The 17,010-nt window shown below is 40.5% G+C and overlaps 1 protein-coding gene across 3 annotated transcripts in view; it reads right to left on the reverse strand.

Moving 5' to 3' along the window:
• P4ha3 (prolyl 4-hydroxylase subunit alpha 3) overlaps positions 1-14,579 on the reverse strand; it is a 33,337-nt gene extending 18,758 nt beyond the window's left edge. For 2 of the 3 annotated variants that reach the window (XM_078046666.1, XM_005323190.5), the window contains exons 1-5: positions 14,328-14,578; positions 7,100-7,242; positions 6,103-6,326; positions 3,018-3,167; positions 1,143-1,194 (exon numbers count right to left, since the gene is read on the reverse strand). In XM_078046666.1, the coding sequence (XP_077902792.1) occupies positions 1,143-1,194; positions 3,018-3,167; positions 6,103-6,326; positions 7,100-7,242; positions 14,328-14,527 (769 nt within the window). In that variant the 5' untranslated portion in view covers positions 14,528-14,578. Of the gene's footprint in view, positions 1-1,142; positions 1,195-3,017; positions 3,168-6,102; positions 6,327-7,099; positions 7,243-14,327 lie in introns of all 3 variants that reach the window. The other variant, XM_078046667.1, reaches the window with a different exon arrangement.
• Between the last annotated feature and the right edge of the window lie 2,431 nt (positions 14,580-17,010).

The raw sequence follows: 17,010 nt of genomic DNA on the forward strand, positions 1-17,010 counted from the left end.
TTTCTAACAAAAGGAAAAATCAGATTTTGGAGAATGGAAATGATGAGCCCAAACTCAAGTGAAAAATACTGCAAAGCTAGAATGAGCTGGGACCCTCAATTTACCAGGCCCTATTTACTCACCTGTGATAGCACACAATTTTGATTTTGGGGGGAGAGACAGAGATTTTTTTAAATATATTTATTTTTCAGTCCCTCATGTATGCTAGGCAAGTGCTCTGCCACTGAGGTACAATGCCAGCCCCATCTACACTATTTGTAATGCTACAAGGTAATGCTATTAAATAATTGTTTTACTGTTATCACCTAATGAATAATGACAAAAAAATTTCTGTACGTGTTCAGAAGAGATGCCACTTTTTTCAACTATCTTCAATCTGAAGTTGGTTGGGTGGTTGGGTTCACAGATGTGGAGAGCAGACTGTACTAAATGGATTCATTAAGAAGTTATGAATAAATACAGTTATAAAATCCTACATGAAATATCTTATAAATATTAGGACAATTAAAATAGCTTTTGTGTCTTATTTGAGTATCTAAATACCTTATTAAAAGAAAACCTAGGAACCATTCACTACCAAAATTTTAAGCAAAATTATCCAAGCTGAGCCAGGAAGCGTCTTCCTCCAGCTCGACTCATTTTGTTGTCGGCAAGGCTCTCCCTGAAGGGGAATGAAGTTGAACTCTAGCCACCTGGGCAGGGTGCTTGCCTAGCAAAGTGAGCTCTGGTTTTAAAGGAAAGAACTGATAGCTCTCTGTAAACAGCCAAAGTGAATAATCCTCTGAATCATGCTCCTTCCTGCACACACAGCACACACTGATTTCATTCATTTCTGGGACTTCCAAATTCATTCCTAGGACATTCATTCCTTGGTCTTTAAAATGTCTCTGAAGAAACTGGTTCCCAGCCTGGGCTTGTTCCATTTGAAGTTTTATCCATAGAATAGATTGACATCTCTGCATTTTCCAACTGACTTACAAATTTCCCCCAGTGCACTGATGTTCATATACACCAAAATTTGAAATGTTCTTTAGATAACAACATTAAAAGAATGAAAATAGATAACTGTACTTTACTTTGCAGCGATTACAGGCCAAAAGCAGAAGTCAGACCAATGGCTGGCTTATCTTATCATCACTTACTGTAGAGAAGAAACTCTCGGGAGAGGCTCAGGGCACACGAAACATTTCCTGCCTTATTAAAAAAAAAAAAAAGAAAGTGTTAACTGTACTGAAGACATACTCTCTGACCAAATCATTCAATGGACATTTTTTAAACTATAAAATATTCTTACCACAAGTAGATAATAAGGCTCTTTGAAAGAAGCAGCAGGCTAGAGATGTAAAGAATTTGTGACTCTGCTGCAAATCAGGTGTCCTCAGACTCCTCACTTATAAATGACTTACTACCACCCTTACCAGAAGAATAAGAGTAATTTAGTAAAAATTTCTTAAAAATAAATTAAGATAAGCTTTCTTAAAGGCCCTCAAATCTCAAAGTATGCAAGCGATATAATGATGGGGTATTTTGTTATTAAATGTAAATAAAAACTCTAGTAAAATTATAATTTATTCTTAGGGTATAGAAAGTCACTGGGAAGGAAGCAAAGGAAGAACTAAAAGAGAAACATTGCCCAATGCATAAGAATTAATTGTCCCTGTAGCCATTCAATCTTGGGCTCAACTGATCAAAAGGAAACAAGAGATTTCTAGACCATTCTGGGCAACTGAATTCCATACAGTGGGGTGCAATCCTCCTTTGGGTGCTTCCAAATGATGATTAGCTAATAGAAATTGTGTATCTTTTCAATCCTTTCATCTACTTTAGCATATTAAGAATTCATTTTAGTGATAAAAGCAATATGCACATTAAAATGAGCAATGTGATAAAAATGACCCCCACGGAAATCCAGGCACTGGATAATACAAAATAATAATTATTTGTATTGATTATAATACAAAATAATAATTGAGCACTGTATTTAACACCCCATCTTTTGGGATGTGCCACGTCAGGCTGCCTTCTCTAAGTCTTTCTACATCAAGTCTCCATTTTCTTCCTCGATTGAAACTCAAATCTTCTCCCCCTTTGTTACATCATAACTATTCCATTTTCACTTTAACATGCAGCCATTAAGCAGGAGAGTAAAGAAAAGCTCACAGACATTTTACAATAAAGACTCAGGAGCTTCCACGAAGTGAACAGTATCAGCTGTGCTGAGAATAAGACTGTTTTCACAGTAACATGGGTTTGAACCACCCACACCACCTTCATTTTTCTTAGGAAAACGAAGAAAGAAAATTGAATACGGAGGTTCTGAGGGTTTAGATCAGTGACAGAGTGCTTGCCTAGCATTCCCAGGGCTCAATCCCCAGCACTGTAAAAATAAATAAATTAAAAAAGGAATTAAGGAAATAAAAATGGTTTATTAGCTTTGGAAACCAGGGAACTGACTCCTTGGAGATTTTTCCAGCCTATTCTTGAATACTGCACAACTCCAGTGAGAAATGGGGTTAACAATACAAAAAGATGGCAGCTGTGTACTTAGGGAACTGAACCTCTAAGTGAGGCACAGCAAGTAGTCCATCCACAGTGCCAAGGGAAGATGACAGCTGCATGAGGCACTGAGGCTGGCGCTACAGCACAGAAACGCCAGCTCTGGAGACAGACACTAGACATGTTATAGCTCAGAGGGAGAGCGCTCAAACTTCTTCCTCCATGACAACATCGTGATACAATGTCTGTGAAGAGCTAGAGTTGCTGAGAGCACAAACAAGTGATCTACAACCACCATGACCCAACTAACTATGAGCTTCATGATTAGTTAAGAATTTTTTGTAGACTCCGTTTACTCACATGTGATATATGGAAACAATAAAATAAATGCCCTTCCCACTTGGTCCTATTGGGAAGATGAAATAAATTAAGAGACAAGAAAATGCTTAGAAAGTTGTAAAGCAGATGTAAAGCATTACCTTTATTATGATACAAGCAGTGAGCTTCACTCACTCCCCTACCTGGAAACAGGCAAAGGCCAAGTGATCCAAGGCATCTTCTAGGCTTGCTTCATCCTCTGTCTTCCACTCCCCATAAGAGCCTCGGAAGAGACTGACAGCCTCCTCCAGCCATGGAATGGCATGGTAGTAATCCCCCATGTCATAGGCCACCTGCAGGGACAAAGTACCACTACTAAAGGCTTAGTCCACAGGCAGAGGAAAGGAAATGATGATTTAAAGAGTAAAACAGCCTTTGGAACCCAAGAAGGCAAGTCTTAACCTCAAATTAATTTTAATTTAATTTACTGAACATCTATTATATACAAGGCATTGTACAAGGTGGAGAGGAGACACAAGAGTTGTTGCATTTAAGGAATAAATAATCTGTGAGAGAAAAGAGATACGAACTCAAGAAACCATAACGGAATGGTAGGAATGCTTGAAGGAAAACACATAATATGCTTTGGAGAGATAAAGAAGTGAGGAGACTTGGGAGTCTAAGGTTCATGCAGGAAATGGCATCTGAGATAGGCCTTCCTTGAAGAAGGAAAAGGTTTCAAGAACAGAAGTAGGAAAGAAGAGCATTCTAAAATGGGAAAATGGGCTGGGTGTGCTGGTTGCACACCTGTAATCCCAGAGGCTCAGCTCTGGAGGCCGAGGCAAGAAGATCACAAGTTCAAAGCCAGCCTCAGCAACTCAGTGAGACCCTGTCTCTAAATAAAATATTAAAAAGGGCTGGAGATGTGGCTCAGTGGTTGAGTGCCCCTGGGTTCAATCCCCTGTACCAAAATAAAAAAAGGGAGAATGGCAAAAACGGAAGCCAAAGACAGAATTCCATTCAAGCATTCCACAGAAACAGAAAATAAACATAAGGAACATGGCCTAAGCTAATTACAGTCTTAAATGTCACATTGTTAAGGAAGATATTACTGGTGGCAATGTGAGGAGTGAATTAAATTTATTTACTTATTCAGTATTTGCTGAACATTATGTTCCTGGTGGTCCTTGTCCTTGAAGAACTTGAATCAAGTGAGGGTACAAGAGCAAACCAATCATTGTGACAAATGCATTAGACACGGCAGTGAAGGCAGAGATGGGAATGCTGTGGCAGCTCAGTGGAGTTGTTCTGATTAAATGTCAGAATGCTGGGCAATATGGCAACATGTGCCAAGCATAGCTCCTGTCTCCTAATAGCTTAAGCTAACTAGAAAACCAGACCGGAAGATGGAATTTCCTGGAAGTCATTACTGGAAACAACATGGAATTACAGTCACAGAGTTGGAAAAACTCTTACCAAATGATCTAATTCAGGTGTACCATCCAGACAGGACGGAACCTAGAGATATGGCAGCTTGTAGCCTAAATAGTAAATTAATTCCCATCCTAGGACTTCCATTGACCTTCTGTTTTACATTTCTGTTCCTCAAGTTTCCTCTTTGTGAAAGGACTGAGCTGAAGAATAACATTAAAAAAATGACTGAACTTTTTCTACTGAGTTAACCTTTTATTTTATTTTATTCTTTTTTCTGGTGCTAGGATTAAACCCAGAGGCTCCTGCATACTAGGCAAGCACTCTACCACTGAGCCACATCCCCAGTCCTAACTATTTATTTAATGAATATTTCCATGAGCAGCTTTAAGTTCTAGCAATGTAGTCAGCTGAAATAACTGAAATTCTTCCAGAAATATTTAGATATTTTAAATAAAATACAAAAATCATTTTATTATATATTTTCAAGAAAAAAAAAAAAAGAAAATACCAGGTACCAGAAACAAAACAAAAAAAATCTAAGAAAAATGCTGAAACAGCAAAATTCAAACATATATATATATAACATTTTAATTATAAAGTTACTTGTTATATTATTTCATATACTATTCTGATATTTGTAATGTTTTATCTTTCAAAATAAATAGATAAATATAGAAATAAGGATTGTCAGTAAGTTTTTCCAGAGTGATTTACTAAATTTTCAACATATGGTTTTAGTTTCAGAAAGGCCTCACTGATGAAGCACATATTGGTACCATACATCAAACTACTTTAACTGACTTAAATTTAAAATAGTCATGAACATGACAATTGGGGTCTGATTCCACTCAGGACCTCAGAAAGGGAAAATAGTATGTAGAGAGACTCAGGGTTACCCACTCTGTAGTGGTAATTTGGAAACTGATTCCTAAAAGTTTGAAGTAGGACCTACAAAGGCCACTATCAGATCTGCTAATGAATATTGTAGAAGTCAGGAAAAACTCACTTCCTTTTAATATGCACCTTAAAATTAAAAAGCATTTACTCCATTGCTTCATTTAATTTTTTTTTAGTTGTAGACAGATACAATACCTTTATTTTGTTTGTTTATTTTTATGTGGTGCTGGGAATCAAACCCAGTGCATTATCTGTGCTAGGCAAGTGCTCTAACACTGAGCTACAACCCCAGCCCCTCCATTACTTCTTAAGGCAAAGGTTGGCAAAGAGTATATTATAAAATGATCTCAAGTGTGATTATAACTTGTGATCAAAGACCAGTTAAACACATCATATAAGAGGTTCCTGAGTCTATTTCCCCAAGTAATGTTACAGTGAATGGCCTCAGTTTTTTGACACTGATTTAATTTAGTATTTCCAAATACTTAGGAAACATTGCAGAGGATTCCAGAAAGTCTCAGGAGGCAGAGTTTCCATGATCTTATCTTCACATCACCATCTCTTTCCCTTTCCACCCAGTGGCTCATCTACTAGCAGGGGTGATCATTAGGGTGACCAAAGGATCATTTTGCCTAATTTATGTCTTTTGTCCTGGCACAATTAACAATACCCATTTCACTCTCAAGGGCATCCTAAATGATCACCTCACCTTCCCATGGAAAGAACATGAGATTTGTTTTAAAGACCAAGTTCAAAATTTAGTTTTGCTGCTTAGAATTGTGTAATCTTCTTTATCTACACTCCCTGAATCTGGTTTCTTTCTCTGCAAATGGGGATAATATCAAATTTCCAAGTTTACTGTAAGTATGAGAAATATGTAAAAGCAATTCAGACATACTTATTTCATCCACAAGCAACTAGAGCTGAGCAATTGGCCTTCTCTCTGAATACCATTACCTTGCCTACTTGGAAGCAATCATCTGCTGTGAGGGAGAAGATCCGTCTGGGACTGTACAAGTCAGTGACGTCAGAGCCAGTGACTCTCTGAAAGACACCTCGGGCCAGGCCCTTCACATTGAGCATGTACACATCCTGCAGCCGCATCAAGGCCCGTGCTGCTCCCTCAAGGTCCTCAAAGGCTGGGAGGTCTTGTTCCACCTTCTCATAACCATCCTTAAGAGCTGTAAAATTAATAAAACATAATTTATCCTTCAAAAAAACAGGTAACGGGCTGGGGATGAGGTAGTGGTAGAGCCCTTGAACAAGGCCCTGAGTTCCATCCCCAGTACCATCAAAAAAAAAAAAAAAGGAAGTAAATAGCATTTAATGCCTGCAAGGCATGACCACCCATTCAAATATTCCATGAGATAAGGTTTTATTTGTATTGTGTTCCCAGTTCCTGGGAATCACAGTTACTGGAACAGGGTAGAGGAACATTTAGAATGAGTAAATGAAGAACAAAATAGGCATACACCCTCACCATATTGTCTCATCTTATAACCCTGGGAATCTTGCCCTACAGGGGGACAACTTTTCTTTCTCCTCACTTTCCAAAAGCCAACAAACTTCTTAAAGTACAAGTAGAATAGTTAGGAAACTGCTCTTGCTGCAGATGATATTGTATTTTCCCATCAAAAACTTAGTGAAATAGGAACTACCAGAAGACCACTCTTTCACACACATACCCATGGCATGATAGATAGATCCTGTGCGTCTTCACAGGATCATAGTGAAGATCAGAGACTATGGACATGAAAGTGTTTTCCAATCCATAATCATATAACTTATTAACAAGAAGACCTAATTCTTTGAACTTACAAGAGCTAAGAACATCAACTAACACGTACCCACTCCATTATTCTTCATCGCATCCCACTAGAGTTCCTCTCCTTACCACTGACTGAGTCAGGAGACAGGAGTTTCCCTCTCACCCTCCAGCCCTCTTCCTCGTTACCTTGGATGTTCTCACTGGCCTCCAGGCTATGCACCACATTCCTCCAGTCAGACTGCAGCCGTTTGATGAGAGTAAAGGCAAGCAGAGGGTTAGCCACAGGGGCTGCTGGGTCCTCATGGAGTGAAAGCACCTTGTCATAGAACCTGAAAGAGAGGAGTAGAATGAGCTCACCTCCTGACACAACTGCTCCACTCATGGAAGTTGGTTGTATGCTGTGCATACATTAAGAGTAAAGGACAAAATGAGGCTGGAGGATGTCAGACTCTACCCTGGATAGCTCAGTGGTAGAGCACTTGCCTATCATACACCAGACCCTGGATTTGATCCCAAGGGCAGTAGGGGTGGGGAGTAGGTAAAACTGAAATTCTGAACCTCTTGAGACTCATGTAACAGGCTAACCAAAAAAGCCAGGAAAGCACAAAGAATATGAAAACTACACATTCAGTAAAAGTAGGTCTGGGGCTGTGGTTGTGGCTCAGTGTAGAGCACTTGCCTAGCATGTGTGAGGCACTGGCTTGGATTCTCAGCACCACATATAAATAAATGAATAAAATAAAGGTCCATCAACAATGAAAAATAAATATAAAAATAGATTTTTTTAAAAAGTAGATCTGCTAGGCACAGTAGTACACACCTGTAATCCCAGCATCTTGGGAGCTGAGGCAGAAGGACCACAAAATCAAAGCCAGTCTCAGTAACTTAGTAAGGCCCTAAGGAACTCAGCAAGACTCTGTCTCTAAATAAATACAAAAAAAGGCTATGGAGGCATGGGGTTGTGGCTTAGTGGGAAAGCACTTGCCTTGCACATGTGAGGCCCTGAGTTCGATCCTCAGCATCACATAAAAGTAAATAAATATAATAAAGGTATATTTAAAAGGGGGGGCGGGCTGGGGATGTGGCTCAGTGGTTGAGAGCCCCTGGGTTCAATCCCCAGTCTAAAATTAAAAATAGGTCTATCTACTTGTTTGTTCACTGAATGAATAAGTCTACACCAAATGCTGTATGTCATGCTAGGTCTTAGAGATACAAATAATTTTTTAAAAGTAAGTCTTTTTATTCTGTTATCACTCTATATCTTAGTGTCTGGCAGAAACTCAAAAACACTGTTGAATAAATTATGATAACTGGGGCTGGGGATGTGGCTCAAGTGGTACCATGCTCGCCTGGCATGCTTGGGGCGCTGGGTTCGATCCTCAGCACCACATAAAAATAAAATAAAGATGTTGTGTCCACCGAAAACTAAAAAATTCTCTCTCTCTCTCTCTCTTAAAAAAATTATGATAACTGTGACACATGCTATGAGAAATTAAACATATAATCTTATGGGAGCTTGTAAGCAGTTCATCTAACCAAGTTAGAAAGGGTGAGGAAAGACTTCCCAGAAGAGAGAGCACTTAATTTGATTCTTGAAGGATTGTTAAAATATTAGTGGTTACTACTTACTAAGCTCTTACCATGATTGGGCATTCTTTAATATACTGCCTCATTTAATCCCCCCCAACAACTCTTAGTGTATTTTATTTTGCCCATTTATGGGAGAGGAAACTGGAACAAGGCCACACTATTAGTAAATGGCAAAACCAGAACTGAGCCCAAGTCTGCCTAACTCAGAAGACTGAGTTCTCAGCTGATTCTGCCATGTTTCCTATGGTGATTGAACAAAGAAGAGAGAAACAATCTTCTTTGAGCCAACAGGGATCAGTGTATACAAAGGGGCAGAGACTTGATCCATATTTATTTATTCATTATAACCTATTAATCTATCTGGTTAGTTTCTAGATGTCAGACTCCACACTGGATAGTGGGGATACAGAAGAAAGATAGAGCCAATGCACAAAAACTTTATGGACCCCCCCAGAATGTATTTCTCATCATTGTGTGTACCCAAGTTCAATTCATATTTCTATGCAAAAATGAATAAAATACACTCTTATAGGAGCTGAGGAAAAAATTTTAATAAAAACCTGGCCTCAAGGACTCACAGTCCAGTGGGTAAAACAGACACAAATAATTATATTACAGATGCAATACCAGGTTTAAGAACAGGACATAGCGGGGAGTACAGAGACAGGGTGGTTGATTGGCCAGATTAGGTGAAGGGAGATTTTAAGAGACAAGTGAGAGTGGAATCACTATGACTTGTTTACATACATAAATCCATGAGAGGGTGGGGAGGATTCAGAAGTAGAAGGGACTAGAGACAGAAAGACAGGGAGGAGGTCCCTTCAGAATTGTACAGGAGACACCGGAGTCTACAACAGTGATTACAGAGGCAAAAGATGGGATGGATTCAAGGGAGATATTCAGGAAGAAGACAATGTAGAAGCTGGTGATGATTGTAATGGGGAATAGATTGGGATTGTCCAGTTCACTTCCAACTTTTCAGATTGGTGACATTTGCAGAAAAGGGCTGGATATGATGGGACCTGAAGTGATCTTCTTTCCAACTATTCTATCTCTTCCTCGTATGTCCTACAGTAGTGTTCATATTAGCAAAAGATGCTGTTTTCTCTCCTGGCATACTGTGATCATTCTATTTCCAACACATTGATGCTATTTATATGATTGAAATCTATTGGTTATATTTAATAGGGCAGGTTAAGGATGTTAGTCCTGTCCTTTTAGAGTGTTTTTCCCTTTATCTAAAATAATATAATAACAAAAAGAAAAAAGTATGTGTTCAAGGTGAGAATATGAATGTGTCCAAGAACACATGAGACTATAAGAGTCTTTTGGGAAGAATGAGCAAGTAGAAAGGCATGAACGAGAATAAGAGAGGGCTGGCAGAGTAAAAGGATTTCAATCCCTGGATGCAGAGTCTGATCTGAGGATTTCTAAAGACTGGGGCTCTCAACTAAGAAAGGGGGCCTGAAACAGAAGTGACTAGCCCAGCAGTTTCCAGGAAGACAAATGTTCAATTCAACATAAATTAAGGAACAAGAATCTGGGCCTGGGTGACCCAGGCAGGACATGGATTGTTCCAGGATGTCTCTATCCCAAAGACAGGGCAGTCTGTGAGCTGCTACTCCAAGGTTTTGAAACTAAACCAGCCTCCAGGGTGTGGGATCATTTCACTGCCCATTATTTCCTTTTTGGCTCCATATGGAACTATTTAGTAAAAGATATTCCACTGCTAGACGACAAAAAATGTACAAGCAGAGACTTGGGCCGAACCCAGCTTAAAAAGCAAGTCCAGGAACAATTGAGACTGAGTAGGCAGTGATTTTATAAGATAGTTGGACAGGGAAGAGGTGGGAGGAGGCCGGAGACTAACTTGGACGCAGTCTCCAACCCACCTTCAGTTTCAAACTCTATAAAATAAAAAGTTAGTCTAGTCTAGAAGGTCTCTATATGTCCCTTCAACCCGCACATTCCATTATTTCTTCCCCCACCTTGACCACGACTGAGTAGACTCCTCATTAGCTTAAAGACTAACAGGCATCTGAGAAAACTGAGGCATGAAGGGAAAGAAGCAAGGCAGAGAGATGAATATTTGCTCTAAGCCATCCATCAAATTAAAAGTACTGTCTATATCTTTGTTTTCTTCCACCCCACTTTCCATTTTGGGGTTGATTTGTTTAGGTCAGGGGTTTGATCTTTACTATAGCACATCAACCCAATCCACTGTTCAAATATGCTGTTTTTTTTTTTTTGTTGTTGTTGTTCACAAAGAAAAAAGGGGAAAAAAATCTATTGACTGATATCTGAGACTGGTTTGGAATCCAAAAATTGGCCCTATGCCCAGTGTCTGAGCAAATAGCTAGTTTCCAGAGACTGAGTTATGGGATGCTGAATTCAAACCTCAGGGTTTCTTAAATGGCTTTTTGCTTTAACAAACGTTTCTGAGAGTGGAAAATTTGATCCTTTTCTTCAAGAATTTGCACAGAAAATTTGCAACCCAATCCCTGCATAAAACATAGCCTGGGTTGGTTATCTGATCCAGGACATGGCTGTTTCAACTCAGTGTGTTTCTTCTTTGAAACTCAGAAATGGCTTTGTCTCAGTGCTTCTGAGACATTCTGAATACTTAATTCTTAGTCCAGAAAAAAATTGCTGCTAATTCTAATTCTATTCACACTTCATAGTTTTTAAACTGCAACAACAAAAAAAGCTATACGTTAACTATATATGTATGGCTAATATATGCATTATGCTAGAATATAACTAGTATAAATTTTATTCATTAACTTGGGGTAGGGAATCGTTTCAACATCCAAAAATATTTCATTTCCCAATTTAGAAATTCAAAAAATATAAACTGGGGGCCTTAGAAATAACATCTGAAATTACATAAGATTACCATATTGGAGGTTTAGAAAAGCGAGCAGAAACTGCCAAAAATTCATGTTTTAAAAAGCAAACATTTCACTGGGTTTTTGAGTATAACTAGAGAACAGAATTAGAGTCTCCAAAATATCAAACTTCACAATTTTACAACTTAATCAAACTTTACAAAATAAAATGTTCATAAATTATCTAAGAAACAGATTTAGAACTTTTCTAATTGTTTTTTTCTATCTGGCCTCTTAGAATCCTAGCAAATGCTTAGAGCCAACAGTGGGGATTAATTTCATCAGCCAGTCCTAATGAACAATAATCATGTAGCATTAACATTTTTTTAAACATTTTCAATATTTATTATTTTAGTTTTCAGCGGACACAACATCTTTGTTTGTATGTGGTGTTGAGGATCAAACCCGGGCCGCATGCATGCTAGGCGAGCACGCCACCGCTTGAGCCACATCCCCAGCCCCGTAGCATTAACATTTGTCAAGTAATTATTACATGTCACACACAATGATAAATACCTTTACACAGTAATCAATCCTTACAACAATCCTATGAGGGGGTTAGCACTATTTTTATCATTATTTGATAGACAAGCTGTTTAAAGCTTCAAGGGATAAGGAAACATGTCCAAGGCCAGAGTCTAGGATTTAAACAGAGGTCTACTGAACTCTTGAATCCAGGCACTGAGCCATCACATACTCTGGCCACTAACAAAACCTCCTGCAGTTATGGGGCTTGGTCTGTGTCCTGGCATATCAGACAAAGCAAGCAGGAGGGACATTGCAGCATGATGGAAAGCACATTGGGTAAACAGGGTCAAGAGAACTATATCCTAGTCATGGATTTGCTAGCTCCTAGATTTATAATCTTGGAGAAGCTACTAGATGATCTCTCATTTACTAAGAGTATAAAACAAACCTAAGCATTATGAGAATCAAAATGAAATAAGGTTTATGCAAGGCCTCCCACTGTGACAAAACTGTGACAAGCTGCTCACACATCTCCATATGCAAACTGATTCTCTTCTACATGGACTCTCACATAGCCAGTGTCCCACACACCTTTTCCCGTGTCACTCCAGAATCAGTATTAATATCACACACAGTTTTTTCAGTGTAGATGGACACAATATCTTTTAAATTTTTTTTTAATATGGTGCTGAGGATCGAACCCAATGCCTTACATGTGATAGGCAAGCACTTGACCACTGAGATACAACCACAGCCCTCACTGAAAGTTTTATAACAGCTCATTGTGTTGTCTCAGCTATATACATCTGACAGGGTCACTTGTGTAAGTACAATTTTAGCATGTTGAATAGCGAGATGGTCACAATCACTGCTTCTTATAGGGTTGTGGCTTTCTCAATTCCCAAGCAGAGAAGGCATAACACATAGTGATACATATGGTACTATATACAAACATTCATCTTTCATTGTTTGACGCAGAGTCAATACATGATCATCATGTCCCAGAATCCCCAGCTTTATAATAATTTATCCCATATTGTGTAGTTTTTTGCTTGGATAGCAAAATCTGAGCATCTGTCTATTAATGCTACCCTTAATGTCTTCTAGCATCAAGTAGGGCTTTTCAAAGTGTTTTCTTGGTGTCAAATACTTTCACACACATATAACATCTCAGTTACCATTTATTTAGTATTTACTAGGTTTGGAGATCACACTGAGCCTCAGAGTTACTCCCAACCTCAAGATACAATGTCTCCCCAGCCCCCAGGCTCCTTGGAGGCTCCCACCCACCACCTGAGCAGCTTTTTCGTGTATAAAGAGAAGGAAAGTTTGGCACGGTATCGGGTGGGAGACACCTGTAATTCCAATGCCTCCTTCTGAGGTAGAAGGATTAAAAGTTCAAAGCCAGCCTCAGCAATTTAGCGAGGCCCTAACCTACTTAGGGAGACCCTGTCTCTAAATAAAAAAATATAAAAAAGGGCTGAGGATGTGGCTTAGTGGTTGAGTGCCCCTGATTTCAATTCTGGGAGAGAGAGAGAGAGAGATAAAAAGAAGGGAGAGAAAATATATCTTTGATTAACAATAATAGAATAATGGTACTACAGGCCCAAACTCCTTTATGACATAGTTAGGTCTTTTCACCATTTTATCTCCAGTGCCTGGAGCAGTGCAGGGCTCAGAGTGGGCACTCAAACATATGTGTTGGATGAATTAATAAAGCATTATTCTGCACAATTATTTGTCATCTTTCATATGCACAGTATGATATCCATATTGTGTCCCAGTGACACATCCATCTCTTTCATGGTAGCAGAATGTCATCTGATTCCTCATACTAAATATCAGTTTGCTGGGTCACATAGTACTTCACAGTGGGGGCTCAAAAAGCCACTACAAAGGGCTGTGGTTATAGCTCAGTGGTACAGCAATTGTTGGGCATGTGTGAGGCTCTGGGTTCCATCCTCAGCACCACATACAAACATAAATAAATAAAATAAAGGAATTGTGTCCATCTACAATTTAAAAGAAAATCCAATACACGTTGAGATACAGCATCACCCTGTTCTCACACCATCTCACTCTGGCAGTGTCTATTTCAATGCAACATTTCCCCGTCCTGTGCCTGTGGCAATGTGACACAGAGCCTCAGGTCCCACACAGCTCCACAGAGCTCTTGTGAGGTCCCACTTGGCCCTACTGTCACCCTGCCACACTTTCCCACAGAGTATCAACTTCTCTGTGTGAGGCTGGATCTGGTGTGTGTGTGTGTGTGTGTGTGTGTGTGTGTGTGTGTGTGTGTGTCCCTACATGGTGTGCAGTATGAAACAGCTCCCCCACGGTGTCCAAGGGTCCCGCACTCAGTGACAGTGGCTCTGGAGGTCACACTGAGTCTCAGAGTCACTCCCCACCCCAGGCCACAGTGTCTGCCACTCAGGGTCCTCGGCGGCGCTCACCCTCCACGCCCTCACCTGGTCAGATCCCTCAGTCGCGCCTCCTCCCCGCGCAGGTAGCGCCGCAGCAGCCCCAGCAGCCGGCGCTCGGGAGCCAGGGCGCGCGCCACGCAGGTCAGCGCCGAGAACGTGTCCTCTCGCGCCGCTGCCCCTGCCGGGTCCTCGGCCCAGAGCGCCAGCACCGCCAGCAGCGCCGCCAGCCTCGCGGCGGGGCCCATCGCCGGCGCTTGCCCGTCCCCTCAACGTCCCGCCCGTCGGCCCCGCGCTCCGGCCTGCCCCGCCCCTCGGACAACTCCCCGCCCCGTCTCGCCCCGCGCCCCGCGCTGCGCGGGGTTCAGACGCCTCGCGCCGCTCCCCACCTGCCCCTGGTGCACCTTGGTGTCCGCCCACCCGACACTAAATCGCAGTCCCCGGAAGATTTCCTCTGGGCCGGTCACTCTGGGGAAATTGAGGCAGGAGGTGTAGTGAGCAATGAATTCACTGGTCTAGGGCTGCACAATACCATCCCCCAAATATTCACCCCTCGGGTTTAAGAGGTGGAAATACACACCTGGATTCTGGTGGGGAAATGGCGAGAGTAAATGATGCGGTGTGGTGATAGCGGTGCGGGTGAAACGGTGAGAGAGCAGATGGCAAATGACAAATGGCAAACGCTTCGCAGAAGTCATCCCTGAGTTATCTTGAAGGATGAATAGCACAGGACTTATAGAACTTAAAGCCTAGGGATCCTACGTTCATTACACAATATGCCTGTTGTTTATCTTAAAAGTCACTTAAGCAAACAACAATATTCTACCAGGTTACTTATTTTTCCCCCTTTTATTAATTTCACAGGCAACACTCATTTATTTTCATGCAACAAATATTAGCATTTATGCTATTGTGTTTAGGACATAGAAAAATAGCAGATCCAAACCAGTACTCACATGGGCAGATGGAAATATTTACAAAACCCATTAAAAAAGTGCTATCCTCTGGCGACCTTTGGCACATACCTGTAATCCCAGATACTGGGGAATCTGAGGTAAGAGGATCACAAGTTTGAGGCCAGCCTGGGCAATTTAGTGACACGTTGTCTTAAAAATAAACAAGGGCTAGTGGGGTAGCCCCATGGTAAGTGCCCTGGGTTCGATCCCCAGTATGAATAAATAAATAAATAATGAATTAAAATTTTAAAATGCTGTCAGATAATCGAGGGCTGCGTGATGTGCCTCGGCAGCACTGGGAAGGGAGCCCACCCCTGTTTATAGGTGGTGGAGAGGGTTTCACAGATGTGTATTAGTCCAACAGGATGAAAAGGAATTAATTGCCTGGATGATGACAGGCAAATGGGGTTTTCCTGGCAGAGGGTATCTATGTGTACCAAGATTTGCAGGTGGAAAATTGTTTGAATTCCAAATATGCTGAAATGCTCGGGATGGTTGGGACTGCCAGGTTGTGAAAGCCTGTGCATGTCATACAAAGAAAATGTAGCCACTCTCCTCTGAAAACCCAATAGAAGTTTTAAAGGGTATGATACTAGTAATAACAATAGCAACCGTAAAATACTAAATACTAAGTTCTCCCTGTTGGCAACTGTCCCAATCATCCTACATGTACTAATTCCCCTGGTGGTGGCCTCCAGAAGTGGGGGAGAGGGAAAGAGAGATGTGGGGGAGGTGTCAGGGATAAGATACAGTCCATTGCAAGTGTACAGAAATACAATAGAGTTTTGTATATGATCTTGTATCCTGTCATCTTGTTGGACCTGTTTATTTGATTTTGATTTCTTATGGTTTTATAGATTTTATTATTTTAAACTATCTGAAAATAGTTTATTTCTTCTATTTCAATTTGTTTATTTTTTTAAATCTGGTGCTGAGGATTGAACCCAGTGCCTCACAAGTGAGGGTCAAGCACTCTACCACTGAGCCACAACTCCAGCCCCTTTTTTCTTTCTTTCCTTGCTTTATTGAACCTAATTGATGGGGGTGGTACTTCTAGTATAATGTTGAATAGAAGTGACAAGAAAAGACAACGTGTTCTTATTCCAGGTCTTGGTAAAAGGGCTTTCAGTCTTCCATCATTATCTGATGTTAGCTGTAGGGTTGGGTGTTTTTATTTTTGTTTTGTTGTCAATATTCTACTCCCAGTTTGTTGTGTTGTTAATCTGGTAAATGTATTTTCTGTATGTATTGAGATGATCATGTGTTTTTGTCCTTTATTTTCTTAATATGCTGTGTTATAGTGACTGATTTTTGTATGTTTGAACCAACTTTGCATTCCTAAAATAAATGCTAATTGGTCATAGTATGTAATCATTATTTATTTATTTATTTTTGTGTGTGGTGCTGGCAATTTGTTATGGATTGAATGTGAGGTGTTATCCCACCCCCAAATCTCATGTTAGACAATGGAGGAATGGTCAGAGGTGAAATGATTAGCTTATGAGTGTTGTAACCTAACCAGTGGATTGACCCAGTTGATGTATCAATAATTTGAAAGGATTACTGGCCGGTAATTATAGGCAGTTGGGACATGGCTGGAGGAAATAGGGGAAAGGTGTCCTTGGGGATGATATATATTGTCCCCAGCTCCTCAGGCCCTCTCTTTGCTTCCTCTCTGTCATGAGCTGAGCAGCTTTCCTCTGCCACACCCTTCCACCATGATATTCTGCCTCACCTCAAGTCTGGAGCAATACAGCTGGCCAACCATGGAGTCA

The sequence above is a fragment of the Ictidomys tridecemlineatus genome, chromosome 4, assembly GCF_052094955.1.
Source record: "Ictidomys tridecemlineatus isolate mIctTri1 chromosome 4, mIctTri1.hap1, whole genome shotgun sequence".
NCBI lineage: Eukaryota > Metazoa > Chordata > Mammalia > Rodentia > Sciuridae > Ictidomys > Ictidomys tridecemlineatus.